Source organism: Oncorhynchus tshawytscha, linkage group LG24 (genome assembly GCF_018296145.1).
Source record: "Oncorhynchus tshawytscha isolate Ot180627B linkage group LG24, Otsh_v2.0, whole genome shotgun sequence".
NCBI classification, from domain to species: Eukaryota; Metazoa; Chordata; class Actinopteri; order Salmoniformes; family Salmonidae; genus Oncorhynchus; species Oncorhynchus tshawytscha.
Window position 1 is genome coordinate 16423079 of NC_056452.1, and position 21969 is coordinate 16445047.

The 21969-nt window shown below is 44.4% G+C and overlaps 1 protein-coding gene and 1 pseudogene across 1 annotated transcript; both read left to right on the top strand.

The window, feature by feature from the left end:
- The first annotated feature begins 1069 nt into the window (after nt 1-1069).
- LOC112223549 (ATP-dependent RNA helicase DHX8) lies at nt 1070-10724 on the top strand. The gene is made up of 22 exons (XM_024386623.2): nt 1070-1257; nt 1633-1718; nt 3108-3180; nt 3853-3944; nt 4068-4171; nt 4265-4627; nt 4758-4902; nt 5092-5295; nt 5392-5479; nt 5578-5675; nt 5789-5936; nt 6650-6831; nt 6947-7141; nt 7263-7448; nt 7544-7754; nt 7918-8240; nt 8375-8530; nt 8643-8780; nt 8885-9013; nt 9222-9418; nt 9527-9706; nt 9823-10724. Exons 1-22 carry the CDS (start codon nt 1149-1151, stop codon nt 10040-10042), a joined length of 3627 nt encoding a protein of 1208 aa, XP_024242391.1. The 5' UTR covers nt 1070-1148; the 3' UTR covers nt 10043-10724.
- Nucleotides 10725-12408: 1684 nt separating this feature from the next.
- Nucleotides 12409-21572, top strand: LOC112223242 (annotated as a pseudogene).
- Nucleotides 21573-21969: the final 397 nt, after the last annotated feature.

Below are 21969 nucleotides of genomic sequence, written 5' to 3' on the forward strand. Positions count from 1 at the left end.
GCGGCACGCAGCCTTGGAAACATTGTCACCTGTCAGGCGCTGTTCAGGGCTTAAATGCTCCACGAGCGTCCAGCTCGGGAATGGTTTTAGCACCACCAGGCGACAAAATTGAAGAACTACACCACACATAGTAATTTCCGGCAGAATCGGAAATGGTGTCATACTCCTTCATCAAAAAAAGTAATAGCGGCATGGCAGCAGCACCAGCTATCCACACTAAGACTGGTGATCGGATTTTGCCTTCAAAATAAAAGTCCACGGTAAAACGCTATGCATGTGATACAATATCAATATTTTTGTTGCAGCTTTGCAGAGCATAATGTTAAAATTATGTTAAAGAAATTATAACTACATGGGGGGAAAATGTAAACTAAAGAGAATTGTATTTTGGTTGTATTGCACAAACAACTTGCACTGTACAGGAAAAACAATATATTTTTTGTCCATGAAACCAGGGTCCAGTCTACTCTCTAAAGTCCCTAGAATACAAGAGTTTGAACAAAAAGTTATGTCATAGGAAGTGTTGTAGGACTTTTACTGTGGTCTAACAGCTTACAGTGGGGTGCCTGGACAATGTGGTACAATGCAAATCATTGTATATGCATTACACATGGGCTTATAATAATTTTAAAAAACGATTATAGGTGCTGCAGTAAAAGTATTGTAGAATACTCAGTAGGGTCAGTAGAATCCATATATGGTGTCATTTCATGGGGCACTGAATGGAGTTTTGCTGGCTTTTTACTCCACCAAATCATGGAATACATTTAGCCTAATAGAGCAAAAAATATTCTAGGTGGCTATGTAAAAGTTTTGTAGGGAATATAATATATTATTATATTTCATGCACAGTTATTTGCATTGGAGGCATTTATTTGACCCTGGGACATGTTTTAAAACACATCAAATCAAATGTCACTTACAAATGAGCAAATATGAATCATTTTTAATGTTCAGAGAAGTATTTTTCATATTTAATGAATAAATACAGGTTATTGACACTGCTATACTATTACGTGGGGACTCTTATTTGACACATTTACAAACTTCAGTGACCCGGAAGTACTTTTTTAGTGTTGCTGACGAGACACTTACCAAAAAAATGAATTCTGCTGTTTTCTTCTGAATACAAAACAGTCTCTTGGATAATGTCACACATCGGTGATAACGAGCTAGAACAACTGGAATACCTCTCGTTGGTATCCAAAGTGTGCACAGAACTCGACAACCATTTGGGGATAAGTGATAAAGATCTAGGTATGTAAAACTGAACTTTCAATATAATATTTGTTAGTTGGCAATACTATGGCTAACAGCTAGCGACGCGTTAGCTAGCAGCAACTCGATATCATCTGTCCAGTTGTTATCTTCCCGGGTAAACCAGCTAGCTATTAAACTAGCTAATGATTCTCACCAGCGTAGCTAAGTTAGGTAACTAACTAGTAAACCGTGGAGTTGAGTTTATTTTAGTCAGCTAATAACGTTACTAACAACGATGCGAACTTTCTCGCTGCCCCTAGCTGACATGCTAATAGTAGCCATCTTAGCGAGCAAATCAAAGCTACACTCGAAATGTTTAGGACTAGTTAACGTTACTTGGCTAATGTGGTTATTTTCTTTGCTGTTTTACAGCTGAGTTTGTCATCAGCCTTGCTGAAAAGCAACCAACATTTGATGGATTCAAATCACTTCTGCTGAAAAATGGAGCAGAATTCACAGTAAGTTTCTCCAGTTTTCAAATCGACACATTCTTCTCTCCCCTGATCCTTAGTGTAAAGGAGAAAGTAGTGCACTGTTGTCTGTCTATACCTGGTAAATGAATGGTTAATAAACAACTCTAAGGAGGGGGTCTATAAAATCTGTGATTTTTTTTTTTAAATCTGAAAAGTACAATTGAGAATCAAGAAAATGTAATGTTCTGAGTCCATGTCAATGCTTAAATATTGTTTTAGGTCTGATTATTGTGTGTAATTCCACTTTGAGCATCTGGCCCTTTAATTGCGCATCTAGCAAGTAAGGAATGTGCCATATGTGCCGGTTTAGTGATGGTTCTGTACAGCTTCTGCTCATTTCATGGCAAAGTTAGCAAATAACAAGAAATATATATAAAACCATATGCTTACTCATGATATACTTCTGCCATACAAATTATATACACTACCTTTCAAAAGTTTGGGATCCCTTAGAAATGCCCTTGTTTTTGAAAGAAAAGCAAAAAAAAAATGGTGTCCATTTGAAATAACATCAAATTGATCAGAAATTCAGTGTAGACATTGTTAATGTTATAAATGACTATTGTAGCTGGAAACAGCAGATTTTTAATGGAATATCTAAATAGGCGTACAGTGGCCCATTATCAGCAAACATCACTCCTGTGTTCCAATGGGGCTAATTGCTAATTGATCATTAGAAAACCATTTTGCCATTGGAACACAGGGGTGATGGTTGCGATAATGGGCCTCTGTACGCCTATGTAGATATTCCATTAAAAAAAATCCAGCTACAATAGTCATTTACAACTTTAACAATGTCTACACTGTATTTCTGAACAATTTGATGTTATTTTCATGGACAGAAAATGTGCTTTTCTTTCAAAAACAAGGACATTTCTAAGTGACCCGAAAACTTTTGAACTGTAGTGTACATCTGCCAGGTAAGCGGACTTTGCAGTTAACAGTTAATTGACAAGACTTTGGGGAAAGTATTTCTGTCAACCCACATCAACTGGCTACACACAGAGTGATAGACAAACACATGCACCACACAGAGAGACGCGGGCAATATTGCTGGATATTAATTGGTAGATATTGTGTTAGATTTGGCTTTTTAAGCCAGTAGTGGCTAACCAGGGTTGGGATAATGTCAATGTTGCGTTGATTAGATAGTAGCTGGGAGCTTACGGGGTCTGATACTTGTGAGATTTGTTTATGACAGTTGTGCGGTGGAACACGTGAAAATTGCTTCTACTTTCAGAATTGTTTGGCGAGCTACTCATAGTTGGGCTGTGAGCTACTGGTAGCTCGCGATCGACCTGTTGGAGACCCCTGACCTAGATGGATGTTTATGGAACTGATATGTAGACGTAACATTTATTTTCCATCTTTCAGGATTCACTCGTCGGCAATTTGCTCAGACTTATTCAAACGATGCGGCCTCCACCAAAGGCATCTTCAAGCAAAGGTATGTGAGCTGTATTCCACCTGTATCCTCTGATGTGATGTGTGCTTTTCACTTAGCGCACATTTTTGAAGGTATGGGCTATGTGCACTCGGTGTACAAAACATTAAGAGCATCTTCCTAATATTGAGTTACACCTCACCCTCAGAACAGCCTCAATTAGTCAGGGCGTGGAGTCTTCAAGGTGTCAAGCATTCCACAGGGATGCTGGCCCATGTTGACTCCAATTCTTCCCAGAGTTGTCAAGGTGGCTGGATGACTTTTGGGTGATGGACCATTCTTAATACACACGGGAAACTGTTTGTGAAAAAGCCAGCAGCGTTGCAGTTGACACAAACAGGTACATCTCACACCCACTACCATACCCCGTTCAAATACACTTAAATATTTTGTCTTGCCCATTCACCCTCTGAACTGCACACATACACAATTCATGTCTCACTTGTCTCAAGGCTTAAAAATCCTTCTTTAACCTGACTCCTCGCCTCCATCTACACTGACTGAAGTGGATTTAACAAGTGACATCAAAAAGGGATCATAGCTTTCACCTGGTCAGTCTGTCATGGAAAGAGCAGGTGTCCTTAATGTGTTGTACACTCAGTGCATGTGCTATTGTTACAATGTTGTGGGCTTGATGATATGCTGAGTTGCTGACCCTTTACTCTGTGATTTTAGCCTTTGAACCTGTGGTCAAGCAGAAGAGTGACAAGGACAAGCTGAAGGAATTGTTTCCTGCATTATGCAGGCCAGACGATCCTGCTCCCAAGGTACGTTTTGTTGTTGTTATAACCTGGTTAATTCGCAGGTGAAATGTATATTATAGGCTATACTTTGTGGTTGATTTTGACCTGCTGACATTTGGCCTACCGTTTCGGACCCCCTCCCCCAAGGCCATATTGGATGAAGACGATGTGAAGATCGCCGACGCTGCCATGAAGGAGTTGGAGATGTTCATGCCCAGTGTGAGCAGATCAGACTCAAAGAGCAAGAGCAGGTAAAGGGCTTTTCACCAGTACAATTCTTATTGGTTTCAAGTGCAACGTTTTTCTCAGCTGTTACATTATGTGACCTGTTTTGTATTTCTCAGGTCGGACAAAAAGAGGAGGCACAGCAGAAGTCGGAGCCGAGACCGGGACAGGAGGCGGCGTCACCGTTCTCGGTCCCGCTCACGCTCTAGGTCTCGCTCTAGGGACCGGGACCGTCAGAGAGAGAGAGACCGTGAGCGGGACCGCGACCGTGGTAAGAAACGTGCGTCTCGCTGGAGTGAGCGCAGCCGTACCCCCAGCCCCCACAGAGACCGAGACAGGGACACAAACGAAGGCTCGGACCGGTGGAAGGACAAACACGTGGACCGCCCTCCACCAGAGGAGCCTACTGTAGGGGACATCTTCAATGGCAAAATCACCAGCATCATGCAGTTTGGCTGCTTCGTGCAACTGGAAGGGCTGAGGTCAGTTAATCAGTTGGGTTAATGCTATGTCGAAGGTCATTAGTTCAATAGTAATGGATCTAGTTTGTGTTTGAACTTGGTTTGCTTTTGAGTGGCCAGTGTTGAAAGCCTTATTTGTTTCGCATTGTAGGAAACGCTGGGAGGGCTTAGTCCATATCTCCGAGCTGCGCAGAGAGGGACGCGTTGCCAATGTGGCTGATGTGGTCCAGAAAGGTCAAAGGGTCAAGATCAAGGTGCTGTCCTTCACTGGCTCCAAGACCAGTCTCAGTATGAAGGTGAGGCGGGAATGAAGTCAAGGCCTGCGGTCCTTTGGGTGTGTTATACTATATGGAGCAAATGTGGGTCTCTCAACAAGCTCTGATAATCATGTTGGCAAAAAAAAAAAAGGATTTTGAAACATTTGGAAACGACTATGAAAGACCTTTCTGAATTATTGAAACACTTGTTCCCCTCTTGGTTTCCAGGATGTAGACCAGGAAACAGGGGAGGACCTGAACCCCAACCGGAGGAGGAACCAGGGCCCTGATGGTGAGGAGGAGAAAATCATGAGGAACCCTGACCGCCCAACCAACCTCAACCTGGGCCACGCCCCTGAGTTGGAGGACGACACACTGGAGCGCAAGAGGCTGACCAAGATATCTGACCCCGAGAAGTGGGAGATCAAACAGGTATGTGTGCACGTGTAGCTTATCAAGACATCGTGGCTGCTGTTTTAATGTCATTTTGATCTAATCATGCTCTTCTTTTTAATGATCTGCCCTCAGATGATTGCTGCTAATGTTCTTTCTAAAGAGGAGTTCCCTGACTTTGATGAGGAGACCGGTATCCTCCCCAAAGTAGATGACGAAGAAGGTAAAACATGTCTTTTGTTATTGTGTATAGAAAACCGGTGTCGGCTGAGATTCACATCAGTGCGTTGGGTTCTGAATAGCTTTGTGACTTTCTTTCAGACGAGGACCTGGAGATTGAGCTGGTGGAGGAGGAGCCTCCGTTCCTGAGAGGACACACTAAACAGAGTATGGACATGAGCCCTGTCAAGATTGTCAAGGTATGTTCCCGTGTGGCCTTGACCATCCTACTTTCAAGGCAATTTTGTTTGACTGTTTTCATCCTTTTTTAGTAGTGTGAACCAATGCAGCCCTCTCTGTTTCCCTTTGTCAGAATCCAGACGGCTCGCTGTCCCAGGCAGCCATGATGCAGAGTGCTTTGGCTAAGGAGAGGAGGGAAGTGAAGCAGTGTCAGCGAGAGGCCGAGATGGACTCCATCCCCATGGGCCTGAACAAACACTGGGTAGACCCCCTGCCTGACGGTAAGTCAGTGTGGAAGCATACAGTAATCCAAAACCCAGCCCGGTCTGAGCCACGACCGCCTACGTCAGGCTTCCTCCAGTGTAGCAGCAGTAGCCCTCAGGGTTAGCAGGGCTGGAGATGGTTATCTGCTTTCCTTTAGCATCCTAACAGGCCGGATAGAGTGGCCTGCTGTAGTGTGCTGTGTCCTAAATGACCCAGGGTGGAGGGTACCTGCCAGGGCCCTAGACTGGTCATCTGAAGGGATGGATATTAAAGTGAATGAAATATGAAATTTCTATGAAATATGACCTGGAATTACTTACAATATGAGTGAAATAGTTTTCCTTCCCAGTTTTTATTACGTATGTTAAAAAGCAGCTTTCCTGTGTTGGAATGGTGTGGGTGAATACCGGTCATTAGAAATATTCAATCGAGTAGACCGCTGATTGGCTAGCTCATCCTCCTCTAGACCACTGATTGGCCAGCTCATCCTCCTCTAGACCACTGATTGGGCAGCTCATCCTCCTAAGGAGTATGATATACTCTGTAAGGAAATGGCAAGCCATTTTGAAGCGGTCTGTTTGATGTGGGAGTTTTGTGTAGGAGGAGTTACCCACATAAATGTTGTTATGAGTTAACAGAATATTAACTTTTAAAAGTACAATTTTCACTGGACAGTTACTTTAAATATCGTGCCAATTCATTTCTATTAAACACACAACCTCTTACACAGTTGATGGGAGACAGATTGCAGCCAACATGAGAGGCATCGGCATGATGCCAACTGACATCCCGGAGTGGAAGAAACATGCCTTTGGGGGCAACAAGGCCTCTTATGGCAAAAAGACAGCGATGTCCATCCTGGAGCAGAGAGAGAGCCTGCCCATCTACAAGCTGAAAGAGCAGCTCATACAGGTTTGTGCAACAGTTAGCATCTGTTACCTTGCTGGTTATTTTTATGTCAACATCAACTGTTTTTAATCATTTCCTGCCATCTGATTTTGCTCACAGCTGTACTCCACTATTACAGGCTGTCCACGATAACCAGATCCTGATTGTTATTGGAGAGACTGGCTCTGGGAAAACCACCCAGATTACCCAGTACCTGGCCGAGGCAGGCTACACCACTCGGGGGAAGATCGGCTGCACTCAGCCCCGTCGTGTGGCAGCCATGTCTGTGGCCAAGAGAGTCTCTGAAGAGTACGGTTGCTGTCTGGGCCAGGAGGTGAGTGATCGCTCCACACTGCATATATCTTAACACACGTGACCATGAGGCGATGTCTAACACATCTGATTGCAGAACAATGCTGATTTTAGTGATTTCTATCTTCGTTCATCCACTCCAGGTTGGATACACCATTCGTTTTGAGGACTGCACCAGCCCTGAGACAGTGATTAAGTACATGACGGATGGTATGTTGCTGAGAGAGTGTCTGATAGATCCGGACCTTGGCCAGTACGCCATTATCATGTTGGATGAGGCCCACGAGAGGACCATCCATACCGACGTACTCTTCGGTCTGCTCAAGAAGGTATACCAGGGCCTCATTTTCACCTTGACTTGAGGCTCTAAACATCTCTACAATGTCAAGGAGACACAAACACCCTTCTCCTCTCTCTCTTTCAGACGGTGCAGAAACGCACAGACATGAAACTCATTGTGACTTCGGCCACACTTGATGCCGTCAAATTCTCTCAGTACTTCTACGAAGCGCCCATCTTCACCATCCCAGGGCGTACCTACCCAGTGGAGGTGCTCTACACCAAAGAGCCGGAGACAGACTACCTGGATGCCAGTCTCATCACCGTCATGCAGATCCACCTGACTGAGCCCCCGGGTATGGTTTTAACGTTTTTTATATCTAGTCTATAGTCAAACTGTAATTCAAAGTCGTTGACCTAAATGAAAATCCACTGCTCTAAAATGTCAGGTTGAGATTCAACCTCTATTGTCAACGGATATCAACCTTCACTTTGTTCTCTCTCGCTTCATCTTTGCAGGTGATGTCCTGGTGTTTCTGACGGGCCAGGAGGAGATCGACACCGCTTGTGAGATCTTGTATGAACGGATGAAGTCACTGGGACCTGAAGTGCCTGAACTCATCATCCTACCGGTCTACTCCGCCCTGCCCAGCGAGATGCAGACCCGTATCTTTGACCCTGCTCCCCCCGGCAGCAGAAAGGTCGTCATTGCCACTAACATTGCTGAGACGTCTCTGACCATCGACGGTATCTACTATGTGGTGGACCCAGGCTTTGTGAAGCAAAAGGTGTACAACTCCAAGACTGGTATTGACCAGCTGGTGGTGACCCCCATCTCACAGGTAGGCTGGTTAATCACTCAATTCATATTCTAAATGTTTCCCACATTGTAACCCCTCGGCCTGTCTAAATCCCTTTGCGTACCTTGCAATTAGAATTTAGTATACTAAGGGCTTCAATGTATCTTCTCTGTTAGGCCCAAGCCAAGCAGCGGGCTGGAAGAGCTGGAAGAACTGGTCCAGGGAAGACCTACAGGCTGTACACAGAGAGAGCCTACAGAGACGAGATGCTCACCACCAACGTGCCTGAGATCCAGAGAACTAACTTGGCCAGCACGGTGCTGTCTCTCAAGGTATGCACACAGTAACAAAAGTGGCAATCTTCACTGTGATTATATGTACTTGTCTGCGCAGACCTACTCATCCTGTGTCACCCTCTCACCCCTCTCTCCTTACTTCCTTCAGGCTATGGGCATCAATGACCTGCTGTCGTTTGACTTCATGGACGCGCCACCCATGGAGACGCTGATCACGGCCATGGAGCAGCTCTACACTCTGGGGTCTCTGGACGATGAAGGGTTGCTCACTCGCCTTGGACGCAGGGTAAGATGGAGTTTAGAGCCCAAAAAAAAGGAGACGATTGTTAAGAAATGTGACCGTGAGGAATCACGACCAACTAATGAATCCTTCCCATCTCGCTCTGTCAGATGGCAGAGTTCCCTCTGGAGCCCATGCTGTGTAAGATGCTGATCATGTCCGTCCACCTGGGCTGCAGTGAGGAGATGCTCACCATTGTCTCCATGCTGTCTGTGCAGAACGTCTTCTACAGGCCCAAGGTACAGCAAATCATGGGACTCATAAACACTGAAATAGGGTTCTATCGCTCCTCTGGGAATCCTGATTAGATGTTGTTTTCTTTGCAGCACAGGTTACTGTTGTGTTGAGGTTTACCATTATGGGTGGAGAACTCACTGAGGCAGTTCTACGGTGTGCCGTTGTTTACCATTTGGTGACTAACAGTCCTTTTTATTCTCTGTGTCTCAGGACAAGCAGGCCCTGGCTGACCAGAAGAAGGCCAAGTTCCACCAGGCCGAAGGAGACCACCTTACCCTGCTGGCTGTGTATAACTCCTGGAAGAACAACAAGTTCTCCAACCCTTGGTGCTACGAGAACTTCATCCAGGCCCGCTCCTTGCGCAGAGCCCAGGACATCCGCAAACAGATGTTGGGCATCATGGACAGGTAGTACCCGCTATCCATTCGACAATGGAGTTAATTGTACGTCTGACAAAGACACCTCACAGGACATCTTCTCACATAAACCCAAAACACTTTTTGACCTGTTTTCAGACATAAACTGGACGTGGTGACTTGTGGAAAGGCCACAGTGCGTGTACAGAAGGCCATCTGCAGTGGTTTCTTCCGGAACGCAGCCAAAAAGGATCCCCAGGAAGGCTACCGTACCCTCATTGACCAGCAGGTGGTGTACATCCACCCCTCCAGTGCCCTGTTCAACCGCCAGCCTGAGTGGTGAGTCAACACTCTTTTCTGATAACCATGGGGACTAAAGGATTAGTCACTAGTTTTACATTGAATGTCAACTGTTACTGAGACATCTTGGACATCCTTATCCTCTTGCCCCATAGGGTGGTGTACCACGAGCTGGTGCTGACCACGAAAGAGTACATGAGGGAGGTGACCACCATTGACCCACGCTGGCTGGTAGAGTTCTCGCCGGCCTTCTTCAAAGTGTCCGACCCCACGCGCCTCAGCAAACAGAAGAAGCAGCAGCGCCTCGAGCCCCTCTACAACCGCTACGAAGAGCCCAACGCATGGAGAATCTCCCGCGCCTTCCGTCGGCGCTAGAATGTCTATCCTGTATCTCCAAAGGATGAGATGGACACAGTCCTGTATCAGTTGGTAGAGAAATACTGTGGAGAGACATTGTGCCTGTGCCAACAGGCCTCACTAACTCTTACTTATTGGTCAAGCTGGGGCATTGTCTAGTTGTTTTAGACGTGTAAATGATGTGTTTTGTGTCTGCTCAGCTGATTTTATTCAACCACTCATTTTGATCTGAGGTATTGGTCGGCCTAATTCTCTCTTGATCTGTATAGAAGACGACTAGCAAAGTGAGACGGTTAAGGGGCCAGGTCATTGCTTCCCCTGTCCTTACAGGCTTATTTGGGTAATATGAGTCAATGTCTCATCCCCATGAGGAGAATCAATCTTCTATCTGAGCATCAAGGACAACGAAACTGTTTTATTTGTTCGTTTTACTTGAATGTCACATCTGACCTGTGGTGAAAATGTCAAATTGAGAAGGGGACTGGGTAGTCATTTGAAAAGTGGGTGAATGTCTTTGTCTCAGAGCACTGTTCTCCTAAAACAGAATTTATCTTTTATAGTAGGCTATCTTTTATAAAACGAACGGAAATGGATGGAACTATGTACTCGGACATTGTCTTTATTTAGCTTTGAGTGATTGTTTCACTGTGCTAATGTACTCCTTACACTTTCTGCCCTCATTAAATATTGTATTGCTCTCTTTGTTGTCAATGTTTAATTTAGAAAATGTAATTGGCAGCCACACTGGTGTAGGTTAAAATGGTCATATTGACAATGATTTTAGCCCCACCCAGTGACACAATTGAAGTATTACACACAGAACCCAGAAGTGTGACCGAAGTTAAAAGTTTATGATGTAATGTGCTTGTTGTCAATGGGAGCGTTCCTCTGCCCAGGTGTTGCTGACACATGCCCGATCTTAGAACGCCTGGATAGGTATTTTACATATTAGCTAACCACATGTTTTATTGCAATCTGGTGCCTGCCGGCATAGTTGATGTGGCACTGGACCATTAGTTGATGCATGTAAAATCAGAGAAGGGGACCTTGACCAAAAACTTTTTTTTTTTCTGAAAACAAAACAAATGCTGTTGAGCAGTGGTGTCAAACTCTTTCCATGGAGAGCCTGGTGTCTGCAGGTTTTAGATTTCTCCTTTCAATTAAGCACTAGATAACCAGGTGTGGGAAGTTCCTTACTAATTAGTGACCTTAATTCATCAATCAAGTACAAGGGAGGACCGAAAACCCGCAGATACTCTGCCCTCCGTAAATGAGTTTGACACCTGTGCTGTAGTGAATGGCAGACTTCAGAGTTGAATAACCTAAAGGCCCAGTGCAGTCAAAAATGTCATTTTGCTGTGTTTTATATTTCCACACTATGAGGTTGGGATAATACTGTGAAAGTGATAATGTCCTTTTATAGTGTAAGATCTGTTTGAAACGCCTGCCAGAAATGTCATCCTGTTTTGATGAGATGGGACTTTTGGCATCCCTGGTGCCATCACCAGGTGGTAAATTAGTTAATAGACCAATAAGAAAGATACTTCTGAACTTCTCTGCCATTAACAGCTAGTTTTCTGTTTTTCCCTCCCCACTCAGACCACTCCCAGACAGTCCTATCAAAATTATTTATTGAGAAATTGCTCTTTGATAAGTAGCTCATTTTATTTGAAAACAATCACAGTAAGGTACTTAAAGGGATAGTTCACACAAATTACAAAACTACAAATTGGTTTGCTTGCCCTGTAAGCAGTCTATTGACAAAAGATGACAGCAATCCATACTTTTGTTTAGTTTCCCTGGCACTGTTTCCAAATGCTAACATTTTAGCATTTCAGGCACAAATCCCATTCAGGTCAAAATCCAGACGGCTCCCTGTCCCAGACCGCCATGATGCAGAGTGCTTAGGCTAAGGAGAACCACGCTCATCAAATGGCTGAGATGGATGCATTCCTGTTGACCTCGACAAGCAAGGGCCTTGGCCACACACAAACATTGTATTAGAGATGTAGACATACAGTATGCTTTCCCACCATGTGATTTATGCCTGGGTTTCTACCTCATGCGTCCTTTCTGCCCTCTAAAAGGTAACTACCGCGTAGTAAAACAAAGTCCAGTCTGATGGTTTCCACGAGTTACCACAGCCACAAAGTTGAATTTTTCTTAATTTAAGGTTAGGTGAATGCATAAGGTTTAGCAGTGAGGTTAAGGTTAGAGTTAGGATTAAAAGCACATTTTAAACCTAACCTTTTTTTTAAGGTTAGGTTTAGGCATAAGGTTAGCTGTGTGGTAAAGGTTAGAGATACGTGTCAAATCAAATTTTATGAAGCTCAATTGTAGAAATAGGAGGGAATGTTATGACTTTGTGGCTGTGGTAACTAGAGATGACCCAGTCTGAGGCACGACCGACGACGTCAGGCTTCCTCCAGTGTAGCAGCAGTAGCCCTCAGGGTTAGCAGGGCTGGAGATGGTTATCTGCTTTCCTTTAGCATCCTAACAGGCCGGATAGAGTGGCCTGCTATAGTGTGCTGTGTCCTATATGGCCCAGGGTGGTAGGAGAGGTTGTGTGGGTGGAAGGTTCCTGCCAGGGCCCTAGACCAGTCATCTGAAGGGGTGGAGGTTAAATATCATGCCAGTTCATCTCAATTAAACACACTTCCCTCTTACACAGTTGATGGAAGGCAGATTGCAGCCAACATCAGAGGCATTGGCATGACGCCAGATGGCTTCCCGGAGTGGAAGAAACATGCCTTTGGCGGTAACCAGGCCTCTTATGGCAAGAAGACAGAGCTTACCATCCTGGAGCAGAGAGAGAGAGAGCCTGCCCATCTTCAAGCTAAAGGAGAAGCTCACACAAGTCAACAATAGACATTGTCCTATAGAGAGAAATGAAGTTGTTTGTCAGACATTGCTTTATTTGTAAGGTTACCTGACTTCAATATTACTTCAACGGTTTAAATGATACATGGTATCCAGCTTTGGTCACCTCTCTTTTTCATTATGACAGGCTGTCCACGATAACCAGACCCTGATTGTGGTTGGAGAGACTGGCTCTGGGAAAACCACCCAGATCACCCAGTACCTGGCCGAGGCAGGCTACACCACTCGGGGGAAGATCGGCTGCACTCAGTCCCGTCGTGTGGCAGCCATGTCTGTGGCCAAGAGAGTCTCTGAAGAGTACGGTTGCTGTCTGGGCCAGGAGTTGAGTGAGCAGTTTTACCTTGGTATACTTTTTGGATTTGCTTTTAGTCAGTGACTTTGTGTATGAGGGACTTCTCACCTCTCAATTATTTTCCACACCAGGTGGACTACACCATCTGTTCTGCACCAGCCCTGAGACGGTGATCAAGTAAGTACATGACATATGGTATGCTGCCGAGGGAATGTCCAATAGACCCAGACATGGGTCAGTACACCCTCATCATGCTTGACGAGGCCCACGAGAGGACTCCATACTGACATGCTCTTTGATCTACTCAAGAAGATGCACATGGTCTTGTTCATAACAGCATAACAGTCTGAATATTTCCTTGACTCCTTCCATTTTGAGAATAGTATAATGAGTGGTGTGTTAATTCCTTTAAATTCTCTGCCAAGAAACGCCCAGACATGATGCTGATTGTGTCCTCGTCAACACTAGATGCTCTCAAGTTAAAAATATAAAAACATATTTTTTTAAATTCTATGCATTGTTAGGAAGGGCCCATAAGTAAGCATTTCACTGTTAGTCTACACCTGTTGCTTCTGAAGCATGTGACAAATAACCTTTGATTTGACTTGAGTTTTCCCAGTACTACTTTGAGGCGCCCATCTTCACCATCCCAGGACGCACTTTCCCGGTGGAGTTGCTCTACTGCAAAGAGCCGGAGACAGACTACCTGGATACCAGTCTCATCACCGTCATGCAGGTCCTCATGAGTGAGCCCCCAGGTACGGTTAAAAATGGTTACAATGCATACATCCACAATGTCTACACTTCAGCGCCTGCGATAAGATGCAAATCCTCGATTGACATCTAAAGTTTAGGATTCGGCCATCAGTGACTCTTTGTCATCTTTCGCTCCTTCTTTGCAGGTGATGTCCCGGTGTTTCTGGCGGGTCAGGAGGAGATTGACACACCTTGTATGAACGGATGAAGTCACTGGGACCTGAAGGGCCTGAAATCATTATCCTACTGGTCTACTCCGCCCTGCCCAGCGAGATGCAGACCCATATCTTTGACCCTGCTCCCCCCTGCAGCAGAAAGGTACCAGAAGGGCTCACCCTAACACAAACCAGAACGGTCCCAAAAACACATACACACTCTTCTGCTGCCACACATGCCCGATATCGGAGGAAGGCCTAAGCCTAATAATTTTGTGTTATTTGATTATGCAGGTAATAATTGCCACTAACATTGCTGAGACGTCTCTAACCATTGATGAGATGTACTATGTGGTGGACCCAGGCTTTGTGAAGAAGAATGTCTACAATTCCAAGACTGGCAGCGACCAACTAGTGGTGACCCCCATATCCCAGGTAGGCTGAATAGATATATGCAGATATCCTTATCATGCATGGAGAAGGAACACTGAATGTTGTTTTTTTAATGATGAATATACTTTGTGTTGTCCAAAGTATTAAACTGAAATCCAATCAAAATGAATCGCTATCTTTATCTTTCTCAGGCCCAAGCTAAGCAGCAGTCTGGTAGAGCAGGAAGAACTAATGCTACCGTCGGTTTACAGAGTGAGCATACAGAGATGAGGTGTTCACCAGCAATGTGCCTGAGATCCAGATAACTAACCTGTCCAGCACCATGCTGTCTCTCAAGGTACATAACACATACAGACACTAATTGGCATGTCACAGGTTTATTTGCTCAGACCTGTTCTTCCAATGCCATCCACTCACTTCCCTCTCTCCTTACTTCCTTAAGGCCACGGGCATCAATGACCTGCTATCGTTGACTTCATTTGACTTCCTCCCATGGATGCAATTATTACAGTACATGCAGATATCCTTATAATGCATGGAGAAGGAACACTGACATTTTTGATCGGAGATGCTCTACATTTTAGGGGCTCTGGAGTAATGGTGCCGGAGAGGATGGTTGATGTTTTATTGGCTATTTTGTAGGTTTTTTTTGTTGCATTTGTTGTAACTTATTTTGTACATAATGTTGCTGCTTCCGCCTCTTGTGAACGAAAAGAGCATCCGGACATCAAGAACAGCGATTACACACATTGAATTTAGGAAGAATTTTTCATTAATGAGTCGGACGAGAGCGATTTACTCCAGACACCCGAACAGGCCCTCATCCCCATCATTCGCAGGAGTGAGAGACTGATATTTCGCGGAAGGAGGATCAGGCGACGAATGGCTAATCTGCCTTTGCTATCCGTATTATTAGCCAACGTACAATCACTGAAAAATAAATGGGACGAGCTAAAAGCACGTATATCCTACAAACGGGACATTAAAAATGTAACATCTTATGTTTCGCCACGTCGTGGCTGAACAACTACATGAATAACATACAGCTGGCAGGTTGGACACTCTCTCGGCAGCATAGAACAGCAGCCTCTGGTAAGACAAGGGGTGGCGGTCTGTGTATATTTGTAAACAACAGCTGGTTCGCGATATCTAAGGAAGTCTCAAGGTTTTTCCCGCCTGAGGCAGAGTATCTCATGATCAGCTGTAGACCACACTATCTTATCCTGATGAAGACAGCTTGGTTGTCGAAACTTTGGTAATTCAATTTTTGCATCTGAGCTCCTAGAGTGTGCGGCTCTCTGTTATTTTCAGGTTTTCTACTCCGCTAGCCAGCACCTCGTCTTAATATCTACCTAGAGAGTTTTCATCTGTATTTTTCGTAGCTGTCTACATACCACCACAGACCGATGCTGGCACTAAGACCACACTCAATTAGCTGTATACCGCCATAAGCAAACAGGAAAACCCTCATCCAGAGGCCACTCCTAGTGGCCGTGGACTTTATTACAGGGAAACTTAAATCCGTTATACAAAATTTCTATCAGCATGTTAAATGTGCAGATGGGAAAAAACTATAGACCACCTTTACTCCACACATAGAGACGCGTACAAAGCTCTCCCTCATCCTCCATTTGGCAAATCTGACCATAACTCTATCTTCATGATTCCTGCTTACAAGCAAAAATTAAAGCAGGAAGCAACAGTGACTCAGTCAATAACAAAGTGGTTAGATGAAGCAGATGCTAAACTACAGGACCCAGCTGTTCCGGATGACTGTGTGATCACGCTCTCCGCAGCCGATGTGATCAAGACCTTTTAAACAGGTCAACATTCACAAGGCCACAGGGCCAGATAGATTACCAGGACGTGTACTCTGACTATGCTCTGACCAACTGGCAAGTGTCTTCACTGACATTTTCAACCTCTCCCTGTCTGAGTCTGTAATATCAAAATGTTTCAAGCAGACCACCATAGTCCCTATGCCCAAGAAAACTAAGGTAAATGACTACCGACCCATAGCACTCATGTCTGTAACCATGAAGTGCTTTGAAAGGCTGATCATGGCTCACATCAACACCATTATCCCAGAAACCCTAGACCCACTCCAATTTGCATACTGCCCCAACAGATCCACAGATGATGCAATCTCTATTGCACTCCACACTGCCCTTTCACACCTGGACAAAAGGAACACCTATGTGAGAATGCTATTCATTGACGACAGCTCAGCGTTCAACACGATAGTGCCCTCGTCACTAAGCTAAGCTAAGGACCCTAGGACTAAACACCTCCCTCTGCAACTGGATCCTGGACTTCCTGACAGGCCGCCCCTGGTGGTAAGGGTAGGTAACAACACATCCGCCACGCTGATCCTCAACACGGGGGCCCCTCAGTGGTGTGTGCTTATAGTCTCCTCCTGTACTCCCTGTTCACTCATAATTGCTTGGCCAAACACGACTCCAACACCATCTTTAAGTTTGCTGATGACACAACAGCGGTAGGCCTGATCACCGACAACGATGAGACAGCCTATAGCGAGGAGGTCAGAGACCTGGCCGTGTGGTGCCAGGATAGCAACCTCTCCCTCAACGGGATCAAGATAAAGGAGTTGATCGTGGAATACAGGAAAAGGAGGGCCGAGCACACCCCCATTCTCATCTAAGGGGCTGTAGTGGAGCAGGTTGAGAGCTTCAAATTCCTTGGCGTCCACATCACCAACAAACTAACATGGTCCAAGCACACCAAGACAGTCGTGAAGAGGGCATGACAAAACCTATTCCCCCTCAGGAGACTGAAAAGATTTGGCATGGGTCCTCAGATCCTCAAAAGGTTCTACAGCTGCACCATCGAGAGCATCCTGATGGGTTGCATCACTGCCTGCTATTGCAACTGTTTGGCTTCCGACCGCAAGGCACTACAGAGGGTAGTGTGTACGGCCCAGTACATCACCGGGGCTAAGCTTCCTGAAATCCAGGACCTCTATACCAGGAGGTGTCAGAGGAAGGCCCTGAAAATTGTCAAAGACTCCAGCCACCCTAGTCATAGACCGTTCTCTCTGCTACCGCACGGCAAGCGGTACCGGAGAGCCAAGTCTAGGTCCAAGAGGCTTCTAAATAGCTTCTACCCCCAAGCCATAAGACTCCTGAACATCTAATCAAAGGGCTACCCAGACTGCCCCCCACCCTCTTCTACGCTGCTGCTACTCTCTGTTATTATCGCTGCATAGTCACTCTAATAACTCTACCCAAATGTACATATTACCTCAATTACCTCGACTAACCGGTGCCCTCGCACATTGACTCTGTACCGGTACCCCCTGTATATAGCCTTGCTATTGTTATCTTACTGCTGCGCTGTAATTATTTCTTACTTTAATTTCTTACTTTTATTTGGTATTTTCTTAAAACCGCATTTTTGGTTAAGGCCGTGTAAGTAAGCATTTCACTGTAAGGTCTGTTGAATTCAGCGTGTGTGACAAATACAATTTCATTTGATTGACAAAGGTTTACTCGCTCACCTTGGACGCTGGATAAAATGGAGTATGGAACAACAAGCTAACTTAAAATTGGTCCGTTTATGGTCAGTGACTAGTCTGAGTTAAAATGGCCTTGACCCCAACCATAATATTATAGTAATGAATGTGATGAAATGTTATACACTCTTCCCCACTCCTCTCCCTCTGTCTGTCTCTTTGTTTGTGTCAGAGGGCTGAGATCCCTCTGGAGCCCATGCTGTGTAAGAAGCCGATCATGTCCGTCCACCTGGGCTGCAGTAAGGAGATGCTCACCGTTGTGTCCATGCTGCCTGTGCAGAACGTCTTCTCCAGGCCCAAGAAACCTCTGATCATAGGTCCATAAATACTGTGTAACCATGGCTATTATTAATGTCCTCCAGGCCAGTGAGTGGTGTAAGTGAAAATCACAGAGAGAACATTGCACGGTTAAAATAAATCAGCTTTACAATGGTGAAAGCTATTCAAATTAGAATAAATGTATCTGCTGTGTCTGCAAATACTATTTTGTCATAAAACATTGGGGTCAACATCGTGTTTTATGTTGTTAGCTTTCGAGTTAGCTAGCGATCAAAATTACCTGAATGTCAGCCCCACATTCTGCTAGATTTGGCTGATAATAAATGTATTGATATATTACTTAAATTGCCTGATGTCTCTCGAATTGGTTTCAAATGTGCACATCCCAACTTTGTTATACAGCACATATATTAGCTAATATCTACAGATGTTAGGGAGCTAGCTAGCAGAAGACAAGCTAGCATCAAATTAAAATGTAACTCACTGCAGTTGGACAAAACTCTTATTTTCTGTCTCGTTGGCTAACAAAATATAATATTACTACTTGTTGACATACAGTTGAAGTCGGAAGTTTACATACACCTTAGCGAAATACATTTAAACTCAGTTTTTCACCATTCCTATCGTTTAATCCTAGTAAAAATTCCCTGTTTTAGGTCAGTTAGGATCACCACTTTATTTTAAGAATATGAAATGTCAGAATAATAGTAGAGAGCATGAATTATTTCAGCTTTTATTTTTTTCATCACATTCCCAGTTGGTCAGAAGTTTACATACACTCAATTGTATTTGGTAGCATTGCCTTTAAATTGTTTAACTTGGGTCAAACGTTTCGGGTAGCCTTCCACACACTTCCCACAATAAGTTGGGTAAATTTTGAATTTAAGCCATTTTGTCACAACTTTGGAAGTATGCTTGGGGTCATTGTCCATTTGGAAGACCCATTTGCGACCAAGCTTTAACTTCCTGACTGATGTCTTGAGATGTTGCTTCAATATATCCACATAATTTTACTTCCTCATGACGCCATCTATTTTGTGAACTGCACCAGTCCTTCCTGCAGTAAAGCACCCCCACAACATGATGCTACCACCCCCGTACTTCACGGTTGGGATGGTGTTCTTCGGGTTGCAAGCCTCCAACTTTTTCCTCCAAACATAACGATGGTCATTATGGCCAAACAGTTCAATTTTTTGGTTCATCAGACCAGAGGACATTTCTCCAAAAAGTACAATCTTTGTCCCCATGTGCAGTTGTAAACTATAGTCAGGCTTTTTTATGGCGGTTTTGGAGCAGTGGCTTCACCTTGCTGAGCGGCCTTTCAGGTTATGTCGATATAGGACTCGTTTTACTGTGGATATAGATATTTGTACCTGTTTCCTCCAGCATCTTCACAAGGTCCTTTGCTGTTGTTCTGGGATTGATTTGCACTTTTCGCACTAAAGTACGTTCATCTCTAGGAGACAGAACGTGTCTCCTTCCTGAGCGGTATGATGGCTGAGTGGTCCCATGGTGTTTATACTTGCGTACTATTGTTTGTACAGATGAACGTGGTACCTTCAGGCGTTTGGAAATTGCTCCCAAGGATGAACCAGACTTGTGGGGGTCTACAATTTTTGGCTGATTTCTTTTGATTTCCCCATGATGTCAAGCAAAGAGGCACTAAGTTTGAAGGTAGGCCTTGAAATACATCCACAGGTACACCTCCTGTTGACTCAAATGATGTCAATTAGCCGATCAGAAGCTTCTAAAGCCATGACATAATTTTCTGGAATTTTACAAGCTGTTTAAAGGCACAGTCAACTTAGTGTATGTAAACTTCTTACCCACTGGAATTGTGATACAGTGAATTATAAGTGAAATTATCTGTTTGTAAACAATTGTTGAAAAAATTACTTTTGTCATGCACAAAGTAGATGTCCTTACCGATTTGCCAAAACTATAGTTTCTTAACAAGAAATTTGTGGAGGGTTGAAAAACGAGTTTTAATGACTCCATCACAAGTGTATGTAAACTTCTGACTTCAACTGTAGGTTAACTAGCTTACTAAAATTCGGATTGTTTTCTCTATTGAAATGCATGGTGGAGTGTACAACTTTGCACGCAAATGCAAGAGTCGTTGTGCACATGTACCCTCTGTAGGATTTGGATACCCTTGTGCATGGTGGGTTATTATGGGTTTACTTCCAAAATCATCTGCTATCACATGTTGATGGTGGTGAATTATGGTTAACTGACTTCCCTACTAACTTGTCATATATTGGTGGAAGCCTCAGACCATAATGAGACAGTTGTAGCCTAATGTGATTGGTGTTGATCAGTTGATGGCCAGTCATCGCTTTTGTAATTTTATTCTGTGCCGCCCCGGGACAAGCAGGCCCTGGCTGACCAGAAGAAGGCCACGTTCCACCAAGCCGAGGGATCCCACCTTACCCTGCTGAATGTCTATAGCTCCTGGATGGAAGAACAAGTTCACCAACCCTCGGTGCTTCGAGAACTTTATCCAGACTCGCTCCTTGCTCATAGCCCTGCATTTATACAAACAGTTTATGGAAACAGATTCTGGGCATCATGGACAGGTAGGACATTCATCATAAGAATTTCTAATTCATTCTACATCCGGTAACGTTCTCTACTGGTATTATTACTTGTACATCTTATTAATCTTGTGACTCAAAGACACAATCTCTGGGGCCTAAATGTAACTTAATCTAATTCCCATTTATGGATTTCATAGAAAATCTATTTGCCTACTTGTATCAATAATTTGGACATAGGGTGAATTATTGGAGTGTTACTTTGACCTGTGCCACGTGGAAAGGCCACAGTGCTCAAACAAAAGGTAATCTGCAGTGGTTTCTTCCGGGATGCAGTTAAAAAGGAACCCTGGGAAGGCTACTGTACCCTCATTGACCAGCAGGTGGTGTAAATCCAACTCTCCAGATCTCTGTTCAACATCCAGCCTGAGTTATGAGTCTATAACCATTGGGGCTCTAAGCATAGTCACGAGCAACTTTCATACATTTTTACTGGGGCTAGTGTTGCCTCTATGTAATGGAATCCTTGTATATACCATATATGTCTTGAAAAGCACCACTGTTCCGTGTTGGCCACCCATTTTTGGAAGTAAAGAGTGTAAGTGTATAGACTGTGCTACTTTTTAATATATATAATCAGGGAACAGATTTCCAGAAAGATTAAAAACATACTCTTCTGTACCCTAATTTCCCCCACTCCTTTCATCCCTTTATCGCAGTCTAAGGCACTGAATCTCAGTGCAAGAGGCGTCACTACAGTCCCTGGTTCGAATCCAGGCTGTATCACATCCGGCCGTGATTGGGAGTCCCATAGGACGGCGCACAATTGGCCAAGCGTTGTCCGGTTTTGGCCGGGGTAGGCCGTCATTGTAAATGAGAATTTGTTCTTAACTGACTTGCCTAGTTAAATAAAGGTTAAATATCGACAGGTTGGTGTATGAGTTGCTGCTGACAATGCATCAAACAGAAGATGCAGCAGTGCCTCGAGCCCCTCTATAACCGCTACGAAGAGCCCAACGTATAGAAAATCTTCCGCACCTTCCGCAGGAAATAGATGTGTATCCCTTTACCCTTACACACAGGCTCACACCACAGCAAGAGAGAGAGAGAGAGGGAGACAG

Excerpts from the sequence above, each read along its gene's own strand:
- LOC112223549 (XM_024386623.2), top strand. The coding sequence starts at position 1,149 with ATGTCACACATCGGTGATAACGAGCTAGAACAACTGGAATACCTCTCG. Across the intron at positions 6,832-6,946 it reads TGAAAGAGCAGCTCATACAG|GCTGTCCACGATAACCAGAT; the intron begins GTTTGTGCAACA and ends CCACTATTACAG. Across the intron at positions 8,241-8,374 it reads TGGTGACCCCCATCTCACAG|GCCCAAGCCAAGCAGCGGGC; the intron begins GTAGGCTGGTTA and ends CTTCTCTGTTAG.